Consider the following 25,571-nt stretch of genomic DNA (forward strand, 5'->3'; position numbering starts at 1 on the left):
ACAGAAGTAAAACCACTGACCTGTTCCAAGATCTGTGGGCCGGCCATAGACTGAGTTTGTCTGCGTGGGAAGAAGGCCCAGCATGGAGCTTTGGTTTTTGGATGCACTCTCATCCAAATTAATTTTTACCAGCATGTCTGAAAAACGATGGGCTGCAATGAAGTCGTCTGCATTGTCCCTGTGGTACATACAAGGATGCAGACAATTAGGACAACAGAAAACAAGGAAAAAGAGAGAATTAAAAAAGATTATTTTTGTAGTAACGGAAGTTTCATTTTTTACCTAATATCCTAAATCACTAATTTGCATCAATGGGCTTTACAGCCTGTTAATGTTAACATTTTAATAGTTAAATTGAAAAAATAACCTATTGAAAAATGTAACTATATATATATATATGTGTAAATATAGATATTTTTATTTTTTTTTAATTATTAGGACTTTTTAAAAAAAATAATTTTATAAAACAAACAACTATGTATAAAAATCAGCCTGTCATACATACAGAAAGTATTTGTGTGTAGGTTCGGATGATTACTGTCACAATGATTAACAAACGTTTTCATAAACATTGAGATCACAATAATTTCAGGGACAAAATATTTTCAGTGCACTTTCACAATTAAAATAACAGCACACTGCTCACACTTCCACGTTGTGCTACATTTCTGTTAATGTACAAATCTTTGCATCTAAATAAGACTTAATATAAGGTTCTTTACCTAAATTTAATACATCCAAGAGAGGGAAAATACAAATAACATAGCACCCAAGACACCTCACTTGCTGAACATCTACTTACAAATAGACACTACAATTTACTGATGCTCCACAACACCTCACATGCTGGCTACAGTAGACGCTAGCTAGGGACACTATGCACAGACAAGCTTTTCGTGTCTCCACTGAGTTGCTGCAGCACAGGCAACTTAGAAAGGTGTGTCATCAAAAATGACTTGGAATGGAGTCAAATAAAGGATACTAATGTCAAATTTACAAAAGGTTAAAGAAAATCATATCATCAATCTCCATGGTCAGTTTTCTATGATCGGAGCCTTCTATGAGCAGAGCGTGAATGTTCATACAACTGTGGGAGGCTAAAATCGTGATTAAAACTCATTGAAATTAATAACATAATATCAACGCTGATGGCATTTATGTTAGAGAATAGATGGCACAAGTATACGTCAAGAAAAATGTTCAACAAAAAGAAGATTACAAATTTTTAAAAATTCTGAAATACTGGACATACAGCTCAAACTGAAGATCAGAAGTATTTGAACAGGCAATAGTGGCTTCACCACAGGCCAGCGTTACAATCTTTTTGCATTTAATTTGCCATTCTTTAGCTTGCAGAACTGCTTAAAAACATCTGGACGGGTTGTCAGTTTATCCTTCACCTCAATGGCATCCCACTGCTGCTCTATGGAGTTTACTGTATGTCAGTGGCCTGGGAAAGCTTATCTGAGACTGATGTTCTCCATGGAAAAATATTCATTCAACATCCTAGTCAAAGATCAATTTGTGTCACTTTTTTTTGTTGTTGTTGTTTTTTGGGGCTGATTTCTCCTCATTTGCTTTTCCACAATTCCTCTGTACACATAATTTCATCAATAAAAACAAGACCAGCTACACCATCGTAAAGAAAACCATCTAAGACTTTGATGTCCCCACCTCCAGGCTTTGCTATACCCTTAATGCAGTCTGCCTGGAATTCTTCCCCTCACAAACGTTTCTAAACAAAATCCAAGTAAGTTGAACTGGGCCTGCTTACACTCCTCCAAAACCTGCTTTCTTTGTGTGCATGTTCATTTTTATATTTATTTTCAGGTGTCTTATTCTTTGAGTTTATGAATACTTTATGCCAGATCAGATACCATCTGTATCTTTGCAAACTTCAGAAGAAAATGTTCGTTAGAGTTGGGGTTTTTTTTCCCCACATAGATCAAATACTAGTTTATCTAACATTTATGACATACCCTTATGAAACTCATGGAAACTGGCTCCAAGTATTATCTCCACTGAGCAAAATCAGCAATGACGAAACAATTCTAACAATCTCAATGTAAGAAAACATCTTTCTCTGCATAATTTACTGAAAACATTGCAAAATGTAAATCGGCAGTGTAAATCGCATGTATGTGTACACTTACAAGTCATCTTTGAAGCTAAGCGCAAACTTAGGCTGTTCTCCAACAGACAACTGTGGGTTGGTCGGCTGCAGCTCTCTGCCCTCCAGATATGACGCCTCAACAAGATCTCCTCTGTAAAAAAAAAATACATAGCAATGCTTTCACAAAGCAACAGATTGTTATCGTACTAAAATACTCTGGATCTTTGCCAGTAGTCCAGAATTAAATATAGCAGCTGAATATGAGCTTAGAGCAAATATCCTTGGCTCTCTGGCTACAATATTTGTGAGAAAAGTCAGAGATCCCCAAGAGCAACTTCTCCTTAACAAACACATATTCATATGCAGTTCTTTATTTGGCAGACATGTTTTGCCATACTGTACTGCTAACTATGTGTTGTAGACCATTTATTTCTATGTTCAATAGCATTTAAATGCAAAAAAAAAACACTAAAAACACAGAGAGGGAAAAACAGAACTCAACCTCTCACATTAGTCTAACATTCATTGCAATGAATCAGAGAATGATGATACATAGGAGTTTTTCTACAACAAGTCACATCTGTCCAAAGCAACAGCGTGCGCCCACCTGTTGTCAGACCCCGGTCTAATTTTAGCAACTGTAGAAGCAGCCACTGGCAGTCCTGGGCCTGACCCCAATGTCACATTCCCCAGTGTGGCACGGCCGCTGGTGCTGTCCAGGGATTTGCAGAGGAAACTTGGGAAGGCTTCATCCTCCAACTTGTAAAAACTGTCTGCCATGCTTTGGATGGAGTAGGGTGACTGCCAAATGTGGCTTGATTTAGTTCAGGTGAAGACCATCTGTAATATCTAAGAAAACACACAGAAGAAATAAAGAGCAGATTAGTATTACTTTAAGAAATCAGAACACTTCCAATAAAAATTTTCACAGCACAATGGCACAAAGGGAACCGTTTAATCCGTGGTTCTATTTAGAAAGTTTCAGCAGATTAATACCACCTTACAACTGTGAAAACAAGCGATGAAAGCAATATAGTTTGAATGTTTGACTGTATGTTGTCTCGCGTGTATACGGTTTGGCTTATCAATAAAACAAAAGGAAAACACTTCAGTAGCTACTTACGCTGGGTTAGCTAACTTTATAGCTAACTAGCTACTTGCTAAAAACAAGAGGGTTTGCCAAACTCGCCAGCATGCTCCAATTTTTAGCTACTCCACTAACGTCGGTGAATAAGTTAGAGAGAAACGTTGCAAGAAGATAAGTCACTGAGATAAGTCAACAAGCGAAACCTGGTGCCTGACCAGTTCTTCAACTCTATTTAATTCCAGCCAGAGAACTGACTTTTAACGTTAGTTGGTCTTCAACTCACATTCAATACTGCAGGAGCGGGCCGAGACTTCTGTTCTTGTCCAACTCGACTTTTGCCGATGGAAACAGGTTCACATGTGTTGCAAGATGCCGTTAAGTTCCAAATGTAACTTGCCAGAGCCTAACGCCTTTCATTTTCACTTAAAATCAGAAATATTAAACAAACCGTGCAACAGTTCGAACTACCAAGCAGCGCCCAGAAACCACAGGAAGCCCGCCTGAGCGTCATATCATGGGGGCGGGACTTAACCAATTTACAACACATTGATTGGCCAACAAAACTGAGAGGGAGGAAATGGCCAATCATGATAGGATGGGATTCATGCCATTTTGTCGGACTTGGTCAACTGGGACAGTTTGGAAAACCTCATTCATGTATTTGTGGAGTGTTTGTTCTTAAGATGAATGAAAGCAGAGGGATGTTTATTTTTAGACAGCAGCCATAGCGTGTCCAATGATGACAATAACTTTAAACATTAACAACTTCTTGTTTGAAATGAGCTGCCTAATCAAAGGTAGGCAAAACATTTTTTTTTTTTTAAATACATAAGGAAGGACATGTACAGCCACAGACCTATAATATGAGAGTATGTGACAGTATATGACTGCACAAGTGAGTTTATTTTATCATGGGTTTGCCAAGCAGCTGCAAGATTGCTTTGGTTTGCAGACAGCTGTCTGCTGAGAGAGCAGCCATCCCATGCATTCCATTTTTTGAGTGAGCCACAAAATGAAATTTTGTCCTGCCTGTCAAAATAAAGGACATACTGTTTCCCCAATTTTAGAATGAACTGCACCATTTTCTCCTGTGGTCCTTAACTGATTCCCCACAAGGATATATATTGTAATTACAAAACAATTGCAGAATTAGCAGGGATTCATGGACATGCTCAGTGCCTCTAAAGCGGGGCAAAGGGTCACACCAATACAAGGACTGAACAGACCTGTAAGCCCTGTGATCCAGCAACTCAGTCTCCAGGGAATCAGCTCCTATTAGTTAGAATATTGTATCAAAATGTGTCAAGAATGAATGTGATGCTTTAAAAAAAAAACAACTCATGATTCAAAATTGCTGTGGATCAATTTTAACAAAGGGCCTGCATGATGGTGAATCATGTGTTATTTCTATTGAGAACTTGTTTCACATGATAGTCACTCATGAATGAATGTTGCCAGTTCCTGTTTGTCTGTGAGGGGAAAATAGTCAAAATAAAATTCTTTTAATATCTTATTGTGCTTAATCTGACTTCCACTAAGGCCAAATATAAACCTTCATGAGCGGACAGTAATTATAACAAACATTACCTTTCCTGTCCAATTACCAGTTGACACAGATGTTGTCTGTTGACCCCAAAATAACAAAACATGAATGTTTTTTCCCCCTCTCTATACACTTATTCAACTCCAAGCTAAAAATTCTGCATGTATTTCTCAGAGATTTGCATACACAAATAGTAAAGTGGCTTTCTCCCCATGTATTACATTTCATTACCTTTTCCAAGTTATGCACTGAAAACAACAAAACAGAGAAAAAATGGTTCTTTATTAAAAATGAATGGCAGTTATGTTGCTCTGCCCCATTCCTTAACTGAATTTGGTTTATTTAAGTAAAAATACAAACACAAAAAATGAAAAATAATCATTGCCCCTCAGCTTCTGGTAGGGGCAGCAGTGCTCTTGAGGAGAGTCTGTGAGGAAGAGCCTGTGGCTGAGGCTGAATGGGCTCAGCATCACAGTGCTCTATGAGGGAGGAGGGAGGCAGCAGGTGACCATACCTGGTCCCCGCTCTGGGAGGATCCAAAGGTGGAAAGAAATACCTGAAGCAACAAAAACAAAAAAAAAAGAACAAAAAAGACAAACAACAAATACAAGGAAAGGGGAAGAAAAGAAGACAACAAAAAGGAATATACAGGGAAATGAGAAATTAAAAGGAGAAAAGATGCACATATGCTGTAGAAACTAAAAAGGGAGAAGAGGATGGCAGGCAGAGTGGTGAAAACGGTTTATTTCTCAAAGGCGTATGTGCCAGTCAAAGCAGTGTCAAAAACATGAAAGAATCAAAACAAGGTGGAAGCTGTGAAGTACAGAAGCATGCAGATTTCCAAGCCAAAAATGAAGAAATCAGTCACACACACACACACACACAATCTTGCATTTCAAATGCACTGACACAAGAGCAAATGGCAGCTAACGCAGAAGAGACATTAGTAATATGCAGGATGCTGGTATATCTTTGGAGAGGTCAGCTGCCGCAGGGGAGGAGCAAAGGGAGCTCTCTTGCCAATCCTGCATGCAACAAGCAGTACAATACCACATTACTTTAACAAACCCCACTTCACACTCATCTTTGTCAACAGGTAACTGTAATACAAGTAAATCTACGTGTAAAATTATTTTACAGTTGAATTACAAATTTAGACTTGGTTGCAAAGTTAATTATTCTATGAAAATGTCATACAATACATAGATGCTGTGTTACTCAGGTTAGAGATGACCTAAAAGGTAAATCAAAATGATCAAGAAGGGTAAATACACAGGTTTTGTTAAGTCTGAGGTTAATAAATTGAACATAAATACAGCCACGTATTGACTCTGACGAAACCAATGTTAGCTCAAACGCTATTTGTTTACTGGCACTTGGATTTTTTGCATCACAATAACAAAACAATCACATCTGCTCATCTATAACTTGAAGCCAGTCTGTGTACCTTCTGAACAACAGCCACTGTGACTACTCGTTAGAATTAAGGGATAATGCTAAACACTAAAACACTGTGACAAGTATAGAGGAGCTTTAAAGTCAGCAGATTCATTGAGACCAAGTAAGATAAATTTAATATTTAATTTTTATCAAGCAGAATGCATTCACTCAAAATGACATAGTCTGCTTTTGTAAATGTAAATGGCTGTATTCATACTCACATTGTATGTGTTTACAGTTGGTTAATAAGCTTTATTCAAGCTGTCCTGCTCAGCAAAGAGTTTGGCAATACTTGCTCAAGGATACATTCAAATTTAAGAGAGAAATTAGAAGAAAAATGATGGATTTAATTTCTTGTTTTGAAATGGAAATTCTCACAAAGGTGTTGTAGAGGGAAGCTACTCAAATAACTCAGTATTTACAAAATGATGTAACCTAACAAAAAAAATCTCAAAATTGAACAACAACTGAAAAAATAGCCACATATCAAATTCATATAATCAGATTTATTTCACTTTGTACTAAGAAAACTGTTAGCCCTTACACTGAGAATGCAAAGTGGAAACACAAAACTGCTCTTATGACATGCATCAATACAAACCAGGAGGAAGTCACTTATAAAACACCACAACACATCCGGCTCCACAGGCTTGATGCAGACAACCTGTATGCTGAAGGCCAGAAGCCAAGCTCTTTGCATGAGTGCGGCATTGGGTCAGTAAGAGTCCAACAAGTTTGTCAGTGAGCAGCTGCAGTCCCAGTCAGTGTGAGGCATAAAAAATGTTGTCAGTTCTGACTGGCTCAGGTCTGGGTGGGTGAGTGGCGTCAGACACACCACACCACCTACCTTCCTGCAGTCATCCCGTTCATGGCATTCTGGGAGGTCTGAACAGAGGAGCCCACCACAGTGCTCATGGCTGTAGGCTGACCAGATGAACCTGTCAGCGGGCTGCCGTCTCCCTTCAGGATGCCTGTGCACTTCCAGTTGTCCATGTAGTTAGCTGCACAGAGAGAGAGAGAGAGAGAGAAGGTAAAATTAGTGTGCATTTATTTCTTATGCAAAGGAAAAGTTGATTGAGGGACTTAATTTGGGTCACATCTGAACTCTTCATGGTCATAGGTTATTAATTTATTTACATTTTGACCCACTTAAAGTGCATTATGTCCTATATGTCAGGGCTTAAAGACGGCTCTTTGCTCCTCTTGAATATCTTCTATGTTGCCTCACTAGTGCATTACTGTGCATTTTAATAATTCTTATTAAAATACATAAATGTATATATTTACTATCAACTGACCTTCACTTAACAAAATCCACAGGATGTTACAACGGAGCACACGAACACTTAAGTGTAAAAGGGGTTACTCAGGATGATAAATACACAGGGAATTAGAATTGTCACCCAACTCTGGAGTTGCATTGACCTTTTGAGTCTCTCTGATCTCCTTGTTTTGTTTTTTTGGATAGTTTTGGTTCATTTTCATAGCACCACTTTTATGTGCTGAAGACACATGTTTTCAGTGAAAAGCTCCGATAAAACCACTCTACATTACTGACCCAGCACAAAACAGCAGTCGGACACACTTGGACACGAGCTGGTGACAGCTAAGACCCAGATATTTGTCTTAGATGTTGTGGAAACTGAAGCAGACAGATCATTAGATTGACATTTGACAGACTGTTGGAAATACAGCTTCAGCTGATGCTAAATGCTGATCGGTATCTGCTAGACATGCAAGTAGGCAACTGCAGCTGGCATAATAACTTCATTAGGGGATAACACGGTGCCACAGTTGTCTCAGCTTGTTTCTATAGAAATCAGTTTAACAATGCAAACGATTCACTATCTATTTGGCTTTTACTTTAAGGCATACAGCACACAGTCCGCATATAACCAATGTATGTGTTTTTCTTCCTCTGTGAAGTCTTTTAAGCAGGAGAAAAAGAGAAAGAAAGTTATATATTTACTTCGCCAAGAACTTTTAAGAACATACAGACAAAGAAAGGACAGCAGGTAAAATAAGGCATAGACACAAATATCTGTGATCGTACCAATGAGATGTAAACATGTTTTAAATACACTTCTAAAACAAAAAATGCTTACAAATTAATTGAAGTTTGTTTTGTTTTTCTATTCCTGAAGACATTTCAGTTTGTAAAACACCAAAGAAATGGCAGCCGTATGGAGTGATCTAAAGGTGGTACATGTAGCCTGATCTGGTGAACACCCAAAGTAACAGGCATCATAGCTTCCCACTTCTATAGGACTTTGTAAACTGCAGGACTCATTCGTAACTCTGGGAACAATGTTGATTGGCTGCAGAGTGTGGATTAACTTTTAGTCACTGTGTAATTTAACCTATGACTGAATGAATTCTCTAATATTATTGACACCAACAGCTGAGCCACAGCTTTAGAGTTTGGAACTTGATACTTGAGTGCATATGGAAGTCCTAATTTAAACAGTAAGTGGACAAAAGCAGACTAAACTAGAGGAACTAAACGGTTTGGGACAGAGTTTGAGCAACAAACCAGAAAGACCTGAAAGGGAAATGTGACTAAAAACTACATAGAAAATACAAAGAGGATAATTCACGGGAAAGACTGGGGAAGTGAGGAGAGACAGTCAGTCTGTGACCTGTGCTTCTCCACTGGGCACATAGTATTTAGAACATCATGTAGCAGAATGTTCTGCACATTAGCAAATTAGTTCAGTTTCTTCTAATTTTGTGAAAATTCACTTTGTCTGTGGCAATTGTCAAATTCAGCCACAAGAGAAAAGATATTAGAATTAAAGATAGACATGAAACAACAAAGCGCTCCACAACAACACTGCCAACAATCAAGAACCAGGTACAACAAAACGCAAGTGACAGAAATGTTATATCATTCAGGTTTACTTGACAGAACTATACTGGAAAATATGAAGGATGAAGTGAACACAGTCCACACCATACCTCCATCATAATGCTAACAGCTCATAACAGCTCGCTTTCACAATTACAGAGGACTGACTGCCCTTTCCTCAAAGCAGTGTCATACTGTGTTGTTGACCTGCAAACTTACTAGATATGAAAATAAAAACAAGCAATAAAGTAAAAAGTTCATTATCTACACACTGCTTGATGTTCACGGGGGGGGGGACCACACATCAACATGATTCATTCAGTTTATTACAACTACACCGTGATTACTGATTGATTCACTTTGGAGTTTTATTCACATCCAGGTTATAATTTAGTTCAGAATATATATTTACAGAATGGAAATGGAAACTAGTGTCCCGTTTTGTTGCCTTTTCATTATTCTTTTATTTATCTTTGTTTATTTCTTAAGGAGTTGCACTGAATTTTGGAGAAAAAGAGGACCTATTTTATTTTTAAGCACATATTTGCACATTAGCAGGAATGTAGCACAATATATGGATGTGAAAACAGTTATAATAAGTCTGTAAAACAACAAAATTTGTTTTGGTTAAAATCAACAAATAATCGAGATAATTAATCGTGATTACAATATTTATCAAAATAATCGTGATTATCATTTTGGCCATAATCGTGCAGCCCTACTGGACAGGTCACCAGTCTATCGCAGGGCTACACTTAGAGACAGACGGACAATTTAGAATCACCAATTAACCTCAACCTGGTTTTGGACTTGTGGGAGGAAGCCGGAGAACCCGAAGAGAACCCACGCTGCACAGGGAGAACATGTAAACTCCACACAGAAAGATCACGGGTCTCCTCACCAGGATGCAAACTGGCGACCTTCTTGCTGCGAGGCAACAGTGCTAACCACGGCTCACCTTGCAGCCCCTGTCGACAACACCTGTGTTAAAATCCTGCAACAGTTTTTCACTAGTTAAAGGTCCCCTAGATATTTATACCAGTCAGCGAAATTTCTCTTAACCAGTCTAAAAACTTGTTAGGAAAATACAACTCCTAGCTGTGAGTCTCACAAACCCCTTCCTGTTTAGCTACATGTGGCTTCGCTACACAAAATTACTTGTGTATTTAACGTGTGTAAATGAACACCTGATCATTTCCATTTGATTATATACGGCATCTTGTAAGAACAAGCATGACATATTCTTTACATAGTTTAAACTTGCCAGCATGAAAATAAGGTAAAAAGGGAAATAGCAAAGAAGCAGAAGTACGTCAACTGACCGAACCTTTGCTGCTGCAGACCACTACATGGACACACCAGAGAGAAGCGTAAGAATGTCATCTTTGTTTATACACCTGTACCCCCCAATTCATCATTCTTAAATTGATCGGTACCAACAACAAGAAAGCAAAGGTCTTTCAACACCTGGTAAGACTCTGTTTACCCAACATCACACAAACCAACATTTTACACAGTGCACAAAAGCAGCTTTAAGTATCGCTGTCACCAAAATGAAAGGAAGACAAATGAGCAGGCACCAACAGTAGCCAACAACAGTCTCCCACCTTTCCAGAGGCGAACGCAGCCATCATCCCCGGAGGAGGCCAGCAGGGTGCTGGTGATGTTCCAGCTCACACGCCACACCTGGGAATTATGGTTGTCAAACTGAGCCACAATATGCACCTCAAACTTGGTGGGTCCTGTAGAGGTGCTCTCCTTCCTGTCAAGAGGATACAAAATACAGAACATCTCATTGTTACATCTTCATTTCTGTCACTTTAAATTGTGTTTTGTTTCCATTTGAAAGTAGCAGAAGTACACCTTGTAAAACTCTGCATTTGGAACATATGGGGTGAATTTATTAACACATGTAATGAGGATTTCAGTGGCTACACTTCTCTCTGTGCACTATGACTTATTTACAGTAATTTTGACAACAGAGAGAAAAGAACTGAATGAGTCACCTCATGGGAACAAGCTTGAATATTCTGACATCCTTTGTTGCGATGGCGAGCACGTGGAAAGATCGCCCCAGATTTGGAGCAAAAGCGATGTCATGGACTGCATCCGTGACTGTCATCAGGGTTTCTGCTTTACCATATTTCCTTTGAAACAGTAATGGAGGAAATGACTTTTTAAAAAAGCATTTATATTTTCTACATTGGTATTTTTGTATTAATACAGTGGCATACAAACAACTAAGCAGGAATACCTACCGTGTGTTTTCATTATACTCATAGATCTGAACTTTCCCACCGTACGTTACGTTGCTATCATCACTTCCCACAGCAAACATTGGAGGGTGGGCACGAGAGCTGGGCAGGAGGAAGACAAAACATGATTACACTCACAGGTACTTCGATGCCACTGTGTTATCTGACACGCTGCTGCGAAGTCACAGCTCAGAGTTTTAAACTTCAGCAGTGGAAAACTTTCCATATAAAGTGGTCAAGTTACTGAACATCATAAATTTAACACAGGAACTACTAAAAGATGCAAATGTATCATGTTTTACCAGAACAGTTTACTTTGATTTACTGTAAAAATGTTTTACTGGACTACGTCCTGAAAATGTAAAAGTAATTAGTCTTTGCAAGAATTCTTTCTCACATCCCGCTACTTCATTGTATATGAATGCTAAATGTGAAGAAAGGGCTGTACAGTGAGGTATATGTGCATTGTTGTTACATCACTAAGCAATGCTTTTTATATTCCACATCACAAACTGGAGTTAATAGCTCTAGAACACATTTACAAGTTAAGGCTAATAAGTTGCATAGATCAGAACAAGGTATATTAAAACTTGCTACTCTGAAAAATAAGTGTATGAGGAGGACATTCCAACCTCCTACTTCAAAAAAATGACAGATCTGTTCTCGAAATCAGAGCTCTGACGGTGAAACTCAGGCCAGTTTCAGGCACCCTAGTTTCACTGAGAAGAAAGCTCTGATGCCACTAAATTTGGCAGCTTCCCTAGAGGGGAATTTTACTCCAGATATATTAGCAAATGAAATAGGCAACCTGAAACATGCAACGTTAACAATACACTATGTTGAGAATCTGTCATTTTTAAGAGAAAAAAAAATCACAGGAATGTGACCCTTCATTGCAATGTGAAATACAAAACAACTAGTACTGGAAATGTAGAAAAACTGGATGTGTTCTACACATTTTATAACAGTTTTTGATATAAAGTAAAGTCCAACCTGGAGGGGTTCCAAGAGATGCAGCTGCAGCTGAGCTTGCAGGAGATCTCATGCTGCAAGGACCACTGACTCAAGTTCATGACATCGGGAGCCTCGTAGATCCTCACCACTCCATCCGCAGAGCAGGTGGTCAGCATCAGCCCCATGTGTTTGGGGGCAAACTTCACATCAGTCACTGATGTTCTACTGTCCACTAGCGTGGTTCTCTTTATCTAAAAAATCAGAGGAACATGAAGCACTTGGGTCAAATTTTCTCACAAACGAACAGTCCTGCAATTTCAACAATGTGCATGAGTTGTGCTAACCCAGTGGCTCAGTCCCCTCTGCTTGTCATTAGATTCCCCTACAATCTCCTCCCAGACAGCAGCTGTTCTGTCAAAGGAGCAGGAAGCTAGAACCTGTCCAAATTCAGGATGAGCCCAGGTCACTCTCCACACTGATCCACTGTGTGTCTGCACAGAAGAAGGAAGAGCTTTTGTTAAATCAGTGAACATTCATCATATAAGCATAACTTTAAGTTTCAAGCTCTATCCATAACAGTGAATGTACTGTATAAGTCCACAACAGACATACAGTAGTGAATGAAGAGGAAAGGAAAATATGCAAAGATAAAATCCTGTTGTGCAAAGCTGGTTAAAGGTGGATAACATAGCATTTTACCAGGAAGGTCTCTTGCAACTAGTTCAAATTTATCAAGGAGCAGCAAGTGGTGTACCTTCCAGCTGGCTGTGCAGTGCCACTCTCCGTTCTCACTTTTGTCCCAAACCTGAGAGGAACAATTCAAGTCAGGTCACTTCGACTCACACAACAAAAGTTTCAAGATATTCTCCATTTGAAACAGTGTTAAGAAATGCTACAATTTAGGTACACGTGTACACATTTGTTAAACTAGTAAGACACAAGCCTTCTGAATGTTTCTAAAGACTACAGATACAGGAGATGCCTCAAATGCTGTTCGGTGCCATGCCGACAAAGTCTGCAGTGTTTACATCAAACATACAGCCAACCTAGCATGTATGCTACCATGGCTAACAAACTAGCTGCATTCAAGTACAGCTTCCTTCCAGCGTCAGCATAAGAAGATGATTTTGATAACAACCCTATGTTATACGTGTCGACAACTGCAGGGAAATTAGTCTTGAAGTTCAGCAGTGAGCTTAAAGTGTAGATAACGTGGGTAATGCAAACAAGCTAGTTGTGACAGCTAACGCTAGCATTAGCAAACGGTGATGTGTAACTCACCTTCACGCTTTGGTCGCTGGAGCAAGTTGCCATTCTCCGGCCGTGAAAATCATACGACACATCGTGAATTAGATCTTTGTGGTCTGCTGCGATACTACGAGCAACAAACATGATTACAACTCCAACAAGCCAGCAACACTAGCTATACCGGTTAACTAGCAGGCCTGTCATGTGTCCACTTGTGTCTGTGTTTGGCGGGTCCTCGTAGTATCAGCGGTGAGTGTGTGTGCAGTGGCCGCTGTTGACCACAGAGAGGCGCATTCACACACGTTTGATGTGCACACCGACTGAAAAGTCAACGCTCAAACCATGTTTTCACTTTCACGTGCTTTATAATACGACAAAATATATTAAAACATATCATGTCTTAAAAAACGGCAACCGGAATCTATTTTTTAAATCTAAAAAAACATTGCAACCTAATAAAAAAAAATCGTAAATAACATAATAGTAACATTTTTGTGCCTCCCCCGGTCAACTGGGGTTGCCAGGTTTGACAGAATGTTACACTATTGGCCACTCACGTTCAACAATTTCAGAGTACAGGACCGTGGGCAAAACTATCTGTACATATATGTTTAACAGTGCGTTTCAATATATTTGTGTATTATTTTAAATGTTCCTTTTTCTTTTTTCTTTTTTTAAAAATAATAATAAAAATAAATAAAGGCTAACATTTCTTAAAAAGAAAAAAAAGATTAACTTCAGCGTGCTCTCATAATTAAAAACCCAGTTTATTGCACGAGCAATGCTGATATATGTCGATATATGCATGAAAGAGCACAAACACAAAGCAGTATGATACCGGAATCATCTTTGTGGTAGGTTGTGATAAACACATAACTGGCAACCCGAGCCAGTCAGCGTGCATACAGTATTGTGCAGGAGCAGCAGACTCCCCGCAGGGATTCCTAGGGTTACACACAGTGCTGTTTAGATGGCTGACAGAAAAGAATAAGTTAGTGAACGGTGCTGCGAACACACTGAGATTGTCCTTCAAGTGTCTCAGTTCACTAGTTACGACGCAATGGAGCAAGAATTTGAAGACATTGACTCGTCCGGGAGATGGCAAAACCTTTACAATGTAAGTCGGGACACAGGGCCTCTCGTGTTTCTATGACGATTGGTTGCTAACTTACTTAGCTAGCTAATTTGATAGCTATCCCGTTAGACACTTCTGTCAGTATTTGGTTACTTTTAGCCTTACGGGGGACTAGTTTATTTGAGTTAAGTTATGCAGTTCATCACATTGCGTACATTGGTGTGCAGCTCGAGGAGACGAATGAGAAACTAGCAATTCGCGCTAGTAGTCGCTGACTTCCGTAGCTGGAAAACGTGCAGCGGAACAGTGTTCACAGTTTGAGCTCGGTTAGCTAATACCGGCTGACGCTAACAGACGTCAGCTGCAGTTTCTCAGAACTCATCAGGGCTTCCAGTGAAAAGCGTACGTTTTACCACCAGCTGTCTCAAATAACCCAGTATTTCGTCTATAATGTTTCTGTTCCGATTTAACTTTGGCTGTTTTCCTGTCATTTGTAGCCACGAACTGAAGGATTTCCCTTAACTGACGTTTTGTAGCTAACAGTTACTCTGTTGAGAAGTTACAAAGAAACGGTAAAAAAAACAAAAAAAAACAAACAAAATAAATACCGGTACAAATAACTGTAGACAACCAATTTCTACAGTAAGATATAGCATTAGTGTTATCATAGCAGCCAGACAAATAGCAGCCTTTGGATAACTTGAGGGAAATTTGTAGTCCCTGTGAAGAAATGATTTCATGAGATAAAACCTGTCACTCTAACGTTAAAAGCTTCCAGTCAAGCTGAGAGCTCAAAAAACCTCAACAAATTCAGTCTCAACATCTATTCAGAGTGTACTGTGTATATCCAAAGATGAGCTGTTTTTGTCATGTTTACATCCTTTGTGGATGGTGTGTGTCAACGTTTTTTTTTTCTTCAGTTGCTTTGCTTGTAATCGGTGAAACAGCTTCTCATTTACTTCCATTTATTAAAAAAAAAGGTTCCCTGTTTTCTCTCTTTGGCTGCACCCATGCACACAATAAGGCTGTCTAGTAAAAACAACAGCCTATGGCATTACAATGTACCAGTTTGACCAATGACAAAAAAAACAAAGCAGATCAGTTCTAACAGATCTTTCAGAAAAGTCCTATTGTGTTAAATACTTTAATCTGTGTGGTATTTACTTTATTTGTGGTTATTCTTTCTGGCCACCACCTTAGTCACTCAGAAGGTTCATGCATTCACCAGATTGTCACACAATTCATCTCACATTGCTGCTGTCGACTTAGTCAACATGAAGTGATGCTCCTAACTTCCCGTATGTCTTCTTGTCTGCTACAGGAGATCCGCAACCAAGCCAGTGAATACCCTTACAAAGTGGCAAAACTTCCAGCGAATCGGAATTTAAACCGCTACAGAGATGTCAGCCCATGTGAGTCTTATGACAGATGGGACTAATAATGACAGTTTGTATTACTAAGAATGATGTTTTTGTAATTGTGATCTCTGGTTTGCTTTTAGATGATCACAGTCGGGTAAAACTTGAAAACTCTGAAAATGACTACATCAATGCAAGTTTAGTCACGGTGAAAGAAGCCCAAAGAGCTTACATTCTTTCTCAGGTATGTAGGTTGGAGCACGAGCAGTGTACAGTAAATCTGTGGGCCACTTCAAGAAAAATACGCATGTTTGCACTGTGATGTTTTGCGCATTTTTGATTGAGACTGGATTGGGTTTTTATTCCATGTTTCCTATTTTTGCTTGGACAGGGACCTTTGAGGAATACCTGTGGTCATTTCTGGTTGATGATTTGGGAGCAGTGTACCAAAGCTGTCATAATGCTTAACAGAGTGATTGAAAAAGGATCGGTAAGTATACATCAGCACCTGCATATCTTTCACAACTAAAGTCCCTCTGCTGTCCTGTTCCACTCAAATGTGCTGAGAGGCATGTCTTGATGTTATTATAGCAGTAGTGTTCTTGCTAGACACAGAACATTATGCATGATTAGTCTTTTCCATGAGTTTGTCTGAAACTCTTATGTCCACTGAGCCTAAATCTCTCTGTATTTATGTAATAATTTACTGCTTGTATTAAAGTCATGTTTTATTTTTACAGTTTTTCTCTGTTTATCAGGGTTTAAAAAAGGTCATAGCACATAATTTGAAGTCAGCTTTCAACTATATAAGATACAGAAAAACAGGAAGCTCTCTCATTTGGGAGGGTAGTAGAGTCAGAGAATGTTTGGCATAGTTTCACAGCTTTTGGTTGAAATATGATTCAAACAGTTGATTGTCAAAATAGTTGCTTATTTTTCAAAAATAATCTACCAGGAAGTCATACTGGATAGTTTTCTACTTAGAGATATAAACTGCAAACAAGCTTTTTATGGTCACCTTCACTAGACCTTCTTTGAAGTTTCTTTGAAGCTCTAAATTCTTACAGATCCAATCATAGTTTCAGACATAGGTAAAAGTTATATTCTTTTTTTAAAAAATGCTTTAAAGTTATACTAGTTATTCCCTCTCAAAAATACACACACACACACATACCACATATATATGTTTGCACACGCATGTAATTGATTAATAATCAACAAGTTTCTACACCACACTTGTATAAAATGCATAGTGACCATGACTGGCTCCAGACTAGTTATGTCACAAAGTCCTACATGTATATGCACATCCTTATTTCTAAAAAGAACACAGAAAACATGTGCAGTTCTCTGCACAGTAAAAACAGGTAAAATTCAGTTCTGAGTGGAGGGTAATTTTACAATTGCCTCCAAAAGTTTCATCAGGTTCAAATATTAACATCGAGTACATGTTTTGTAATGCTTTGTAGGCTATGTTTATGACTGTTGCCATGTACCATTGAGTTTAATAACAGGCTTCGACTGATCAGGGTTCCCTACAATTTTAAGACTTGGGCACAAAGCCTAAATATTTTCATGCAGCACACAAGCCAATTGAACAGAAAAATATGTTGAGAATTCTCCACCGCTCTGAAGAGAAAGGATACTGTTTTGCTTTGAATAGATGTTTAGGTTGTCATATTTGGGGACTCTGCAACTACATGTTCAGATGTTATTTTTTAATGGTGAGTTTACACGTCTTAGTAGCCTTAATGTTGCCAGACTAGCAAGTGTTTACCGTCAGTTTACAGCGAGTCTTTCAGTTAATCAGCATTAAAAGTGTTTGATCAGCCCTGGATTGTGAAGGCTCCTGTAATGTGCTCTATTGTCATGGAGAGAATGAATTCATGACATGCACAGGGGAAAATAGTCTGCCTACCCAGTGATGAATACCCAGTCCTTGTATGTCCTTCCTGCACACAATACTTTACACTTCGCTCCAGTACTGAGTTAAGTCATTTGTGTCTTCACAGGAAAAGTGTGCGCAGTACTGGCCAACCACAGATGAGCTACAGATGTCTTTCACAGACACAGGGTTTGTTGTGAGGCTACTTTCAGAGGAAGACCAATCCCATTACACAATCAGAGTGCTAGAACTGCAAAACACAAAGGTGAGCATGGGAAGGAAAATGTTGCATCACAACCATTTTAAACTTAGAAGGTAGACAGTCATTTCTCAAGTGACAACTGCAGAATCCTGAGCTAGAAAACGTCAGCCCAGTACTGTAAAGTAAAATCCTTATTGCTTTGCTTGACCTATTGTGACATTGCTTAACCAATACTCCAGCATCTAAGTCTAATTTTAAGTAGATAGAAAATGGTGTGATTTCACCATGTCTATACAATGCATCCCCCTTCTGTTTCATGGCCGACATTCCACATTTTCTATCACAGACGGGCGAGTCGAGAGAGATCTACCACTTTCACTACACCACGTGGCCTGACTTTGGCGTTCCAGAATCTCCCGCCTCCTTCCTCAACTTCCTCTTCAAGGTTCGGGAGTCCAGCTCTCTGGACCCAGAGCACGGCCCGTCAGTGGTGCACTGCAGTGCTGGGATTGGACGTTCAGGGACCTTCGCCTTGGTGGACACCTGCCTGGTCCTGGTGAGAGCTGTTTTTAGGAAATGCAGTCAGTGTGAAAGGGAACTGCTGCCTAATCATTGCGCTGACAACAAAGAGATAAAGCATTGCTTACAAATTCATGTTATTGCACGTGGGTAAGATAAGATGTTCATGTTATTATTTTACTTAAGGGCAGATAGAGAAGTTGGGGCATGTTGGTATAAGACCGAAAAGCACAAAGCTTTTTTTTTTTTTTTTTTTGGAAGAGGTTTGTGCACTGAAGCAGAAAAGGTGGTTGTCTGGAAAAAGTTGTTTTCCTCATGTTTCATTAGTAACTCTTACCTCCTCCATTCAAATTAAAGTCCAGCTATCACATTTTTTATTTTCTAATTTGCACCATGGCATGAAAAGTATTGATCTATTTTTTGTTAAAGATGATTTTTTAGGGTATTTCTTCATTTGATAGACACAGTGTAGAGAGGTGGGAAAAGAGAGCTGGGGAATAAGAGGCAGTAAAGGTCTGGGCCTGCTGGGAATCAAACCAGGAACTAACTGCTTGAAGGCATTTGTGGCAAAGTGATATGCACCCTTGCCACCCTAACAGCTGTCAGGTTGCTTGGCTAGAATGTTAGAAAGGAGGGTAAAGAAAAAAACAAAAACGGACCTTGATGGAGGAATGGAGTGAAACAGTCGGTGGTGGATGACAGCAATACAACAATAAAAAACATATTCAGCTCAAGTTAAAGTTCTGCTATCAAAATCCTAATTCTGTTAGTGCCAAAGTATTTTATGTCAGTCGCGCCTACAGTGTGACAAGGCTAATCTAACTGGTCCAGAGATGAGGTAGGCAAGAAGACAAATGTTCCGCTACATTCATTTGTATTTGAGTTGGACTTTTCCCAAATCGTTGCCATTTTATGAAATATTTGCGCATAAAACCGCTTTTTTTTTCCATATCTCATGGGGGCCTTTGAACAAGATTTAATATCCACAAACTTTTGCTGTGGCAAAAATTACTCACAACACGTGTGCATTTCCACAGTGGAGCCAAAGCAAAGATTAAACAAATTTGTCCATTGGCACATCTAAAGTTCAACAGTCTTGATTTCACTCTGAAATTCAACAAAACTTTGGCTTTGTTGTTCAAGCTTTAAAAAAGCTTCTCAAAGTTGGTGAGTTGTTTGGTGACTGTCAGTTAAATCTGATCAACCCACAACCCCATCGTCCTGATAAAACAGACGAGGTGAGTTTGTAATGTTTACATTTCAATTAACAATTACAAATTATGTTTTATAGCAGTTTTTAAATATTGTAACCAAAAAAAATCCCGAAATATGTTGCAATCTGATGTGATTCAGTATTTGATGAAAACCCTGCACAGGTATTCCAGCTGTTTTCTATAAATGTCCTTATCTGTTTCCAGATGGACAGGAGGGAGAACCCATCATCAGTGGACATACAGAGGGTGCTGCTGAGCATGAGAGAATACCGCATGGGCCTGATCCAGACCCCCGACCAGCTCCGCTTCTCCTATATGGCCGTCATCGAGGGGGCCAAGCTCATCCTGACAGACAACTCTGAAGCACAGGTAACCCTGTCCCAAGGTTGTGGATTTAGACAGTGCTTGTGTAGGTCTGAGGCTCATTTTTGGACTCGTACAAAACTATTCACACCTTGCTGATGAGCTCCACTTCCTGGGAGAAACCACTCACTCATGGTAGTTTTAGGGCAGAGGCTCTAATTGGGTTGAGTTTTCAGTCTTTAAGTTGACCTTTACAATCATGTATGAGCAGAGTTAATCCAAAGCAGGACAGAGGCACTGTTGCAGTTTCAAGCTTTCAGTTTCTCTTAAAAACTGACATCAGAAACAATTGGAGGTATTGAGGCCTGTGAGTTTATAAACCAGAAGGAAAGGAATCAGTTTTTTTTTCATGCCCTATTTATACCTGGAATTGACGTGGGATCTTTATCTGAATATGCTTTCTGGATCCGATCTACAGGTCTGTGCATTCACATCTAATCTTAAAATTCGTTAGGCAGGGCTGGCTGACCTGTCAACTCACATGGTGCATCTCATGATAAGGGAAGCAAGGCTGAGGGATGGAATCTGTTTTACTGCTACTATCTGTGACTATTGTCATGCTTGCTAAAGTTAGCAGGACAAGGAGAATTTTAGATGGCCTTTAAGCTCCAGGGACTTATTTTGGAGTTTGTTTGGTTTCTGTTGTTGTTTTTTTCAGAATATGGTCACACTGCGCACATCCAATGGCATGGTTTATCCTGTATAGAGAAATTTTTTTGCACCCTCCAAAGCCAGCACTAAAAGAAAATAGCTAGTGCCAAAAAGATAAAATCTGAAAGTAAAATTAGCAAATACATGTTTCAGTTATTTTCGTTAATTTCATTTATTTGATCATAGTAGGCGTTTTGTAATCAAAAGGTCGGAAATAACAGGAAAATACATATGTTTCTGTAAAACATGGTTACCCAGACTCATTACCTTGACTGTACATGGACCAATCGTGCTTATTGTCGTGTATAGTTCATGATGATTTGTTATTTATCCATGGTATGTAGCGTTTCTCACGACTCTGCTGTGAAGAATGCAGGAGGATGCCATAGTAGCATTACACAAACAAGGGCTCTTTATTTTTTTTCTGTGAAAGCAAACCCAACTTTTGGTAACCGTTCTGCTTATCGAGCCATGTTAAAGCTGACAGAAATACTTTGACTACCCTGCTTGTAACACTTTATTTTGAAAACTTGACTGTGGCTGCAGCAACATGCTGGTTCTTTTTTCACACGCCGGGAGAAACTTGCATTCCACAACGAACCCTCTGGTCTAATCACCGCCTTCCTTATAGGCGATGTGCTGTCAAGCTGTATCAATTAATATAAGTGTGAAGTGTTTGTTTACCCTGATAGACAGAGGTAGGCAGCAGTGAAGGAGGTACTCAGATGGGAATCCGAATCATTAAGTCAGCTCCAGTTGACAGGAAGCTCATCAGCTCATAAGATACAAATATGAGCTTTGGAAAACCTACAATTAACCTAAATGAAGATTTTTCAGAAATGGATTACTTTGTCAATTTTTACATCCCTTGTCTGGTTCACATTAATTTTACTTAGAATTAAAAACGACTGCTGAAAGGTTCTAAAAAATGGCAGGAGAGTCAATAATTTCACACGATATAATTCATGCTGATTTTTCTTTGTTCTTTCATAATTTAGCCAGCCTGATTGTGTAATGAGTAATAGATTGCATTCTTTGTAATATTGAACATCTTATTACTTCAGCTGGACATGGTGGTGAATCCTGCAGAAATGTTGAAGTTTCTTGCACTGTATCAACAACAACAAAAAAATCTTTAATAGTCATGATATAAAACACAACTTCGAAAAAAAAAAAAAGACTCTATTCAATTAAGTACGACAGTGAGGCAGCACACACAATACCGGGAACCTAAAATGGATGGAAATTAGGCATCATTTGTTTTACTCATGACATTTATAGCAGTGTTTTTCCTGTGACTGTGTGTGTTAAGCACCATGTGTGCTGTTAAAAAGGCAGCGTTATTACAAATTTTAGTACACAGCTGTTACAAAAAAGCAGCTCTGATATTTTATTAGTCTCAAAAAGCTGGGCTGTCTTTGTTCAGAGCACAAGCACTAAGAAAATCAAATGGTTGCTAAAGCAATATAGCTAAATGCAGCCTGGGTAGCTTAAAATGTGACTGTATTGTTATACACACACAAACTATTGTAATGATTTATATTATCTCGTTTTTGTTTATTGTTCTATTACTTATGGTTAGCTATCCTTATTTCTTTTAGCCTGTAACTAAAAAAAACTTAAGAACAAAGATGAGTTTAGTCTTCGAGTGCAGAGATATCTTGGACAACCCAAAATATTTTCTTCGCTTTGACATCCAGACTTTATTTTTCTTAGCTTTACCAACATATGCACTTTTGTCTTCTTCTCTGTCTTAAGTTGGCAGAAAGTTGTTTTTTTCAATGTGTCTGCAACTCATCTCCTGTAGCAGAACAAGCTGAGAATGCTATCCAGAGATGACTTGGAGCCAGATCTGCCCCCTCCACCACCTCCACCCAGACCTAACCTCAATGACAACAGGCCCAATGGACCCTGTCTGGAACCACAGGACACCTCAGGAGACCACCTGCTGGCAGGAGAGTCAGACAGCCAAGACCACAACGTGGCACAGAACTCTGGACAGTAAGCAACAGCTCAGCACCTCTTGCAATGAATTTTGTCAGATTCAAAATCAGAAAAGGGAAAAAAAAAGTTGAAAATACTACTCTGGCTGTAGACTTCACATCTTTGTTTCCATTTGCACTGTAAAGTCTCATCTTGACTTGACTTTTTGATCACAGAGTAATCAGACTCTAACCCTCCTCTCCTTCCTACAGTTAGATTTTTTGTATAGTAATTCTTTGGGAGAGCAGTGACAGTGTGCCTGAGATTTCTGGGATTTTTTCACACAGTTTTTTGCTGACCATTTAACTCAAACTGTCTCTTATTTCAGTGTGAGAAAGCGACACCGTGAGGAGAGGATTGCCAGCACTGCACAGAGGGTCCAGCAGATGAAACAGAGACTGACGGATTCGGAGAGGAAACGAGAGAAGTGGCAGTACTGGAGGCCCATCCTGCTCAACGTTGGTGTCGGGACAGCCTTGGCTGTCGGCCTGCTGTGCTGGATGTACTCCCAGTGAAACACTCTGGGTCCCTTAAAACTGATTCCTATTTTGCACCGGTACCTGGGATTAGGTACTTCTTCTCTAGGTAGATTTAGATGGTAATATGTGTATAACTGAGGGTATTTATTTCTTAAGGTCAAAATGCGGGAGCGCTAGATCAAATGAGTGTGTGTATATTTTTCATGTAAGATCTTAACAAAAATAGTAACATCTCAGGATCTTGGTGCCAGCACGATGATTTAATTTCCTTTCCTTCTTGTCACTGTTGAATGAATGTACTGTGTCATAGCAAAATGGCTTTGAAAGAAATGTACTAAAGGTACAGTACAAAGGAAAAAAAAATACTTTGACAGGTTTATTTTTGCATTCTTTATTTGTAATGGTCAGATGTGTGTTGATCATCTGTGGACACGTTTTACATTTTGCATTTCAAAATGAGTTTTGTTGACTGTCGATCCTACCATAGATGAGTAGGAAAACTCCCGGGCCGAGAAGTCAACTATGGGATGTTTCTTTTTGATTGTTTGTTTTAATGTAATGAAATGCATGCATTTAGAGGTTTTCCAGAGCACCACTTGTTCTTCCATTCACATTTAGCAGGGCATCCCAATATGGCCAGATATATATTTTTGTGTGACTGGACACTTCATAGGGAGCTGCCTTGCCAATGTTTCAAACTCAGCTAGAATGTTAACTTTTAATCTTCTGTTATATGAGCACATTTTGTTTTTTTTGTTTTTTGTTTTCCTTGTCATAGGTTTTGGTTGTCACATGGTTCATGCATACTGCCGGGTCCCTCCGAGTAATGCATGCATTTACCCACTGGATGGGCTCATGTGTGTATGTTCAGGTTATTACTGTTGTTTTTGAGGAAACCAAAGCAAAGCTGTCCATTTTAGAAAGATAACAGCCAGGCAAGCTGTTAAAAGACAAACCTTTGTACTCCAGTTCTATGGAATGTACTTTCTGTTGGATCTGTGACATAACTGACACCTGTATGACAAAGTGATGCTAGTCATAGAACCTTTGCAGTGCGTGTGTGGGTGTGTGTGTGTCTGTAGGTGTCTGTGACTCCTTAATTTGAGCCCGTAGCATCACCTAATTGGCTTTTAATTGTGTGTCTGTAGGTGTGTAGGTGTGTGTGTGAGTGTGTGTGTGTCTGTAGGTGTCTGTGACTCCTTAATTTGAGCCCGTAGCATCACCTAATTGGCTTTTAATTGACTGGGACCAATCTAACGCTATAATGGTGCAAATTAGAAATCGGGACAGAGCACCCTGGAGTACATTCAAAGTCAGGAGAGAGTGATAGCAGTCACATCTGTACCCCTTGTTTGCTGGTTGACATAGCTTTTAATGTGCCTTGAAGTGAGTTAAACTTAAAAAAACAAACAAAAAGAAAAAGAAGTGTGTGTTCCAAGGTTTCCCAGCAGGATCAGTACAGAAAGAGGATTATGTGAGCTGTTTGAGCTGTTGTGTCCCACAAAACATGAATAACAAGTCTGCACTGAATAGACCGGCTTTGAGGTGTTGTACGATAAATTGTTAAAGAGTCGACTGCACACCTAAATGTGTCATTAGCATGTACTGACTCCTGAAATGTTAGAATGGCTGTAGTTGGCTTTTGCTTTTTCTCATTTAACCCAGAAGACATATGTTTGACTGTAACATTTTATTCATTCTTATTTTCCACATAAGATTTCAGGGGAGTTTTGTACACTGCTGAGCTGCAGTGAGAAAATGACAGATGAGGTGTTTTGGGGAAGAAAAAAAAAAAAAACAAAGCTAAGAAAACATGAAATACTTCTTTAAAAATTAAACATTCTTTTTTTTTTTAAAACCAAACCCTGCCTGTGTCCTTTCTTTGTGTTTGTTTAACTCGATGTTGGCAAAGCAGCTTTGCAGAAAGGAAAGCCCACCCACAGCTCTGCCCAGCCCTCCACTGCTGTGCTGTTCCAGTCATAATTTCATTCTGACCATGAACTAAATCAATGCAGCCAGACTGGAGGCCTCTCACTGTGGATTCCAGGAATTGATTCAATATTTCAAGAAGAAGCCCTGCTCGTATTGACTGCTTAAGTAATTTCATTTTCTCTTGTCTGGAATGGTGTGTGTGGAGGAGGAAGTGCTGTATTTACTTTCTAAAGCTATTCACTTAAAGAAGCTATGCAGATTCCTTTTTTTCTTTAAGGGCTATGAACACATGCAGTTAAATACATGTTATAAGATAGGTTGGGCAAGATAAAGTCTAAATTGACTCTATAAAACTGGCTGATTTGACAATAAAGTAGTGAATGGAAGCATTAAATCTGACTCAAACTACAACTTAAACTATT

General features: G+C 39.1%; 3 protein-coding genes across 6 annotated transcripts in view; 1 reads left to right on the forward strand and 2 right to left on the reverse strand.

Moving 5' to 3' along the window:
* Positions 1–3,696, reverse strand: part of cep192 (centrosomal protein 192) — a 32,351-nt gene extending 28,655 nt beyond the window's left edge. For both annotated transcript variants that reach the window (XM_008291908.1, XM_008291898.1), the window contains exons 1-4: positions 3,484–3,696; positions 2,721–2,962; positions 2,154–2,264; positions 21–178 (exon numbers count right to left, since the gene is read on the reverse strand). In XM_008291908.1, coding sequence (XP_008290130.1) covers positions 21–178; positions 2,154–2,264; positions 2,721–2,893 — 442 coding nt within the window. In that variant the 5' untranslated portion in view covers positions 2,894–2,962; positions 3,484–3,696. The remainder of the gene's footprint in view (positions 1–20; positions 179–2,153; positions 2,265–2,720; positions 2,963–3,483) is intronic.
* A 1,310-nt stretch (positions 3,697–5,006) lies between these two features.
* On the reverse strand, positions 5,007–13,743 carry seh1l (SEH1-like (S. cerevisiae)). 2 transcript variants are annotated; one of them, XM_008291922.1, is made up of 9 exons: positions 13,522–13,743; positions 12,995–13,045; positions 12,585–12,731; positions 12,280–12,491; positions 11,290–11,388; positions 11,038–11,178; positions 10,639–10,793; positions 7,031–7,184; positions 5,007–5,299 (listed from the first exon to the last, which is right to left on the reverse strand). In XM_008291922.1, the coding sequence occupies exons 1-9, from the start codon at positions 13,630–13,632 to the stop codon at positions 5,122–5,124; spliced, it is 1,248 nt and encodes a 415-aa protein (XP_008290144.1). In that variant the 5' UTR covers positions 13,633–13,743; the 3' UTR covers positions 5,007–5,121. The 2 variants fall into 2 exon arrangements, with proteins under 2 accessions (XP_008290144.1, XP_008290152.1); XM_008291930.1 differs by lacking the exon at positions 5,007–5,299 and adding an exon at positions 5,470–5,768.
* A 652-nt stretch (positions 13,744–14,395) lies between these two features.
* Positions 14,396–23,596, forward strand: ptpn2a (protein tyrosine phosphatase non-receptor type 2a). Of its 2 annotated transcripts, none has more exons than XM_008291945.1 (9): positions 14,396–14,605; positions 15,885–15,975; positions 16,065–16,165; positions 16,313–16,411; positions 17,934–18,071; positions 18,355–18,564; positions 19,946–20,110; positions 22,566–22,756; positions 23,067–23,596. In XM_008291945.1, the coding sequence occupies exons 1-9, from the start codon at positions 14,549–14,551 to the stop codon at positions 23,251–23,253; spliced, it is 1,239 nt and encodes a 412-aa protein (XP_008290167.1). In that variant the 5' UTR covers positions 14,396–14,548; the 3' UTR covers positions 23,254–23,596. The 2 variants fall into 2 exon arrangements, with proteins under 2 accessions (XP_008290167.1, XP_008290162.1); XM_008291940.1 differs by having other exon boundaries at positions 14,468–14,605; positions 22,563–22,756.
* The last annotated feature ends 1,975 nt before the right edge of the window (positions 23,597–25,571 follow it).

Source organism: Stegastes partitus, unplaced genomic scaffold (genome assembly GCF_000690725.1).
Source record: "Stegastes partitus isolate 25-593 unplaced genomic scaffold, Stegastes_partitus-1.0.2 Scaffold18, whole genome shotgun sequence".
In the NCBI taxonomy this organism is placed as follows: Eukaryota; Metazoa; Chordata; class Actinopteri; family Pomacentridae; genus Stegastes; species Stegastes partitus.

Coding starts and splice junctions, on each gene's coding strand:
- seh1l (XM_008291922.1), bottom strand. CDS start 13,632: ATGTTTGTTGCTCGTAGTATCGCAGCAGACCACAAAGATCTAATTCAC. Junction 13,046..13,521: donor CCAGCGACCAAAGCGTGAAG/GTGAGTTACACA, acceptor TGTTCCTCTCAG/GTTTGGGACAAAAGTGAGAA. Junction 12,492..12,584: donor AGAGGGGACTGAGCCACTGG/GTTAGCACAACT, acceptor CTGATTTTTTAG/ATAAAGAGAACCACGCTAGT.
- ptpn2a (XM_008291940.1), top strand. CDS start 14,549: ATGGAGCAAGAATTTGAAGACATTGACTCGTCCGGGAGATGGCAAAAC. Junction 16,166..16,312: donor GAGCTTACATTCTTTCTCAG/GTATGTAGGTTG, acceptor TTGCTTGGACAG/GGACCTTTGAGGAATACCTG. Junction 16,412..17,933: donor GAGTGATTGAAAAAGGATCG/GTAAGTATACAT, acceptor GTGTCTTCACAG/GAAAAGTGTGCGCAGTACTG.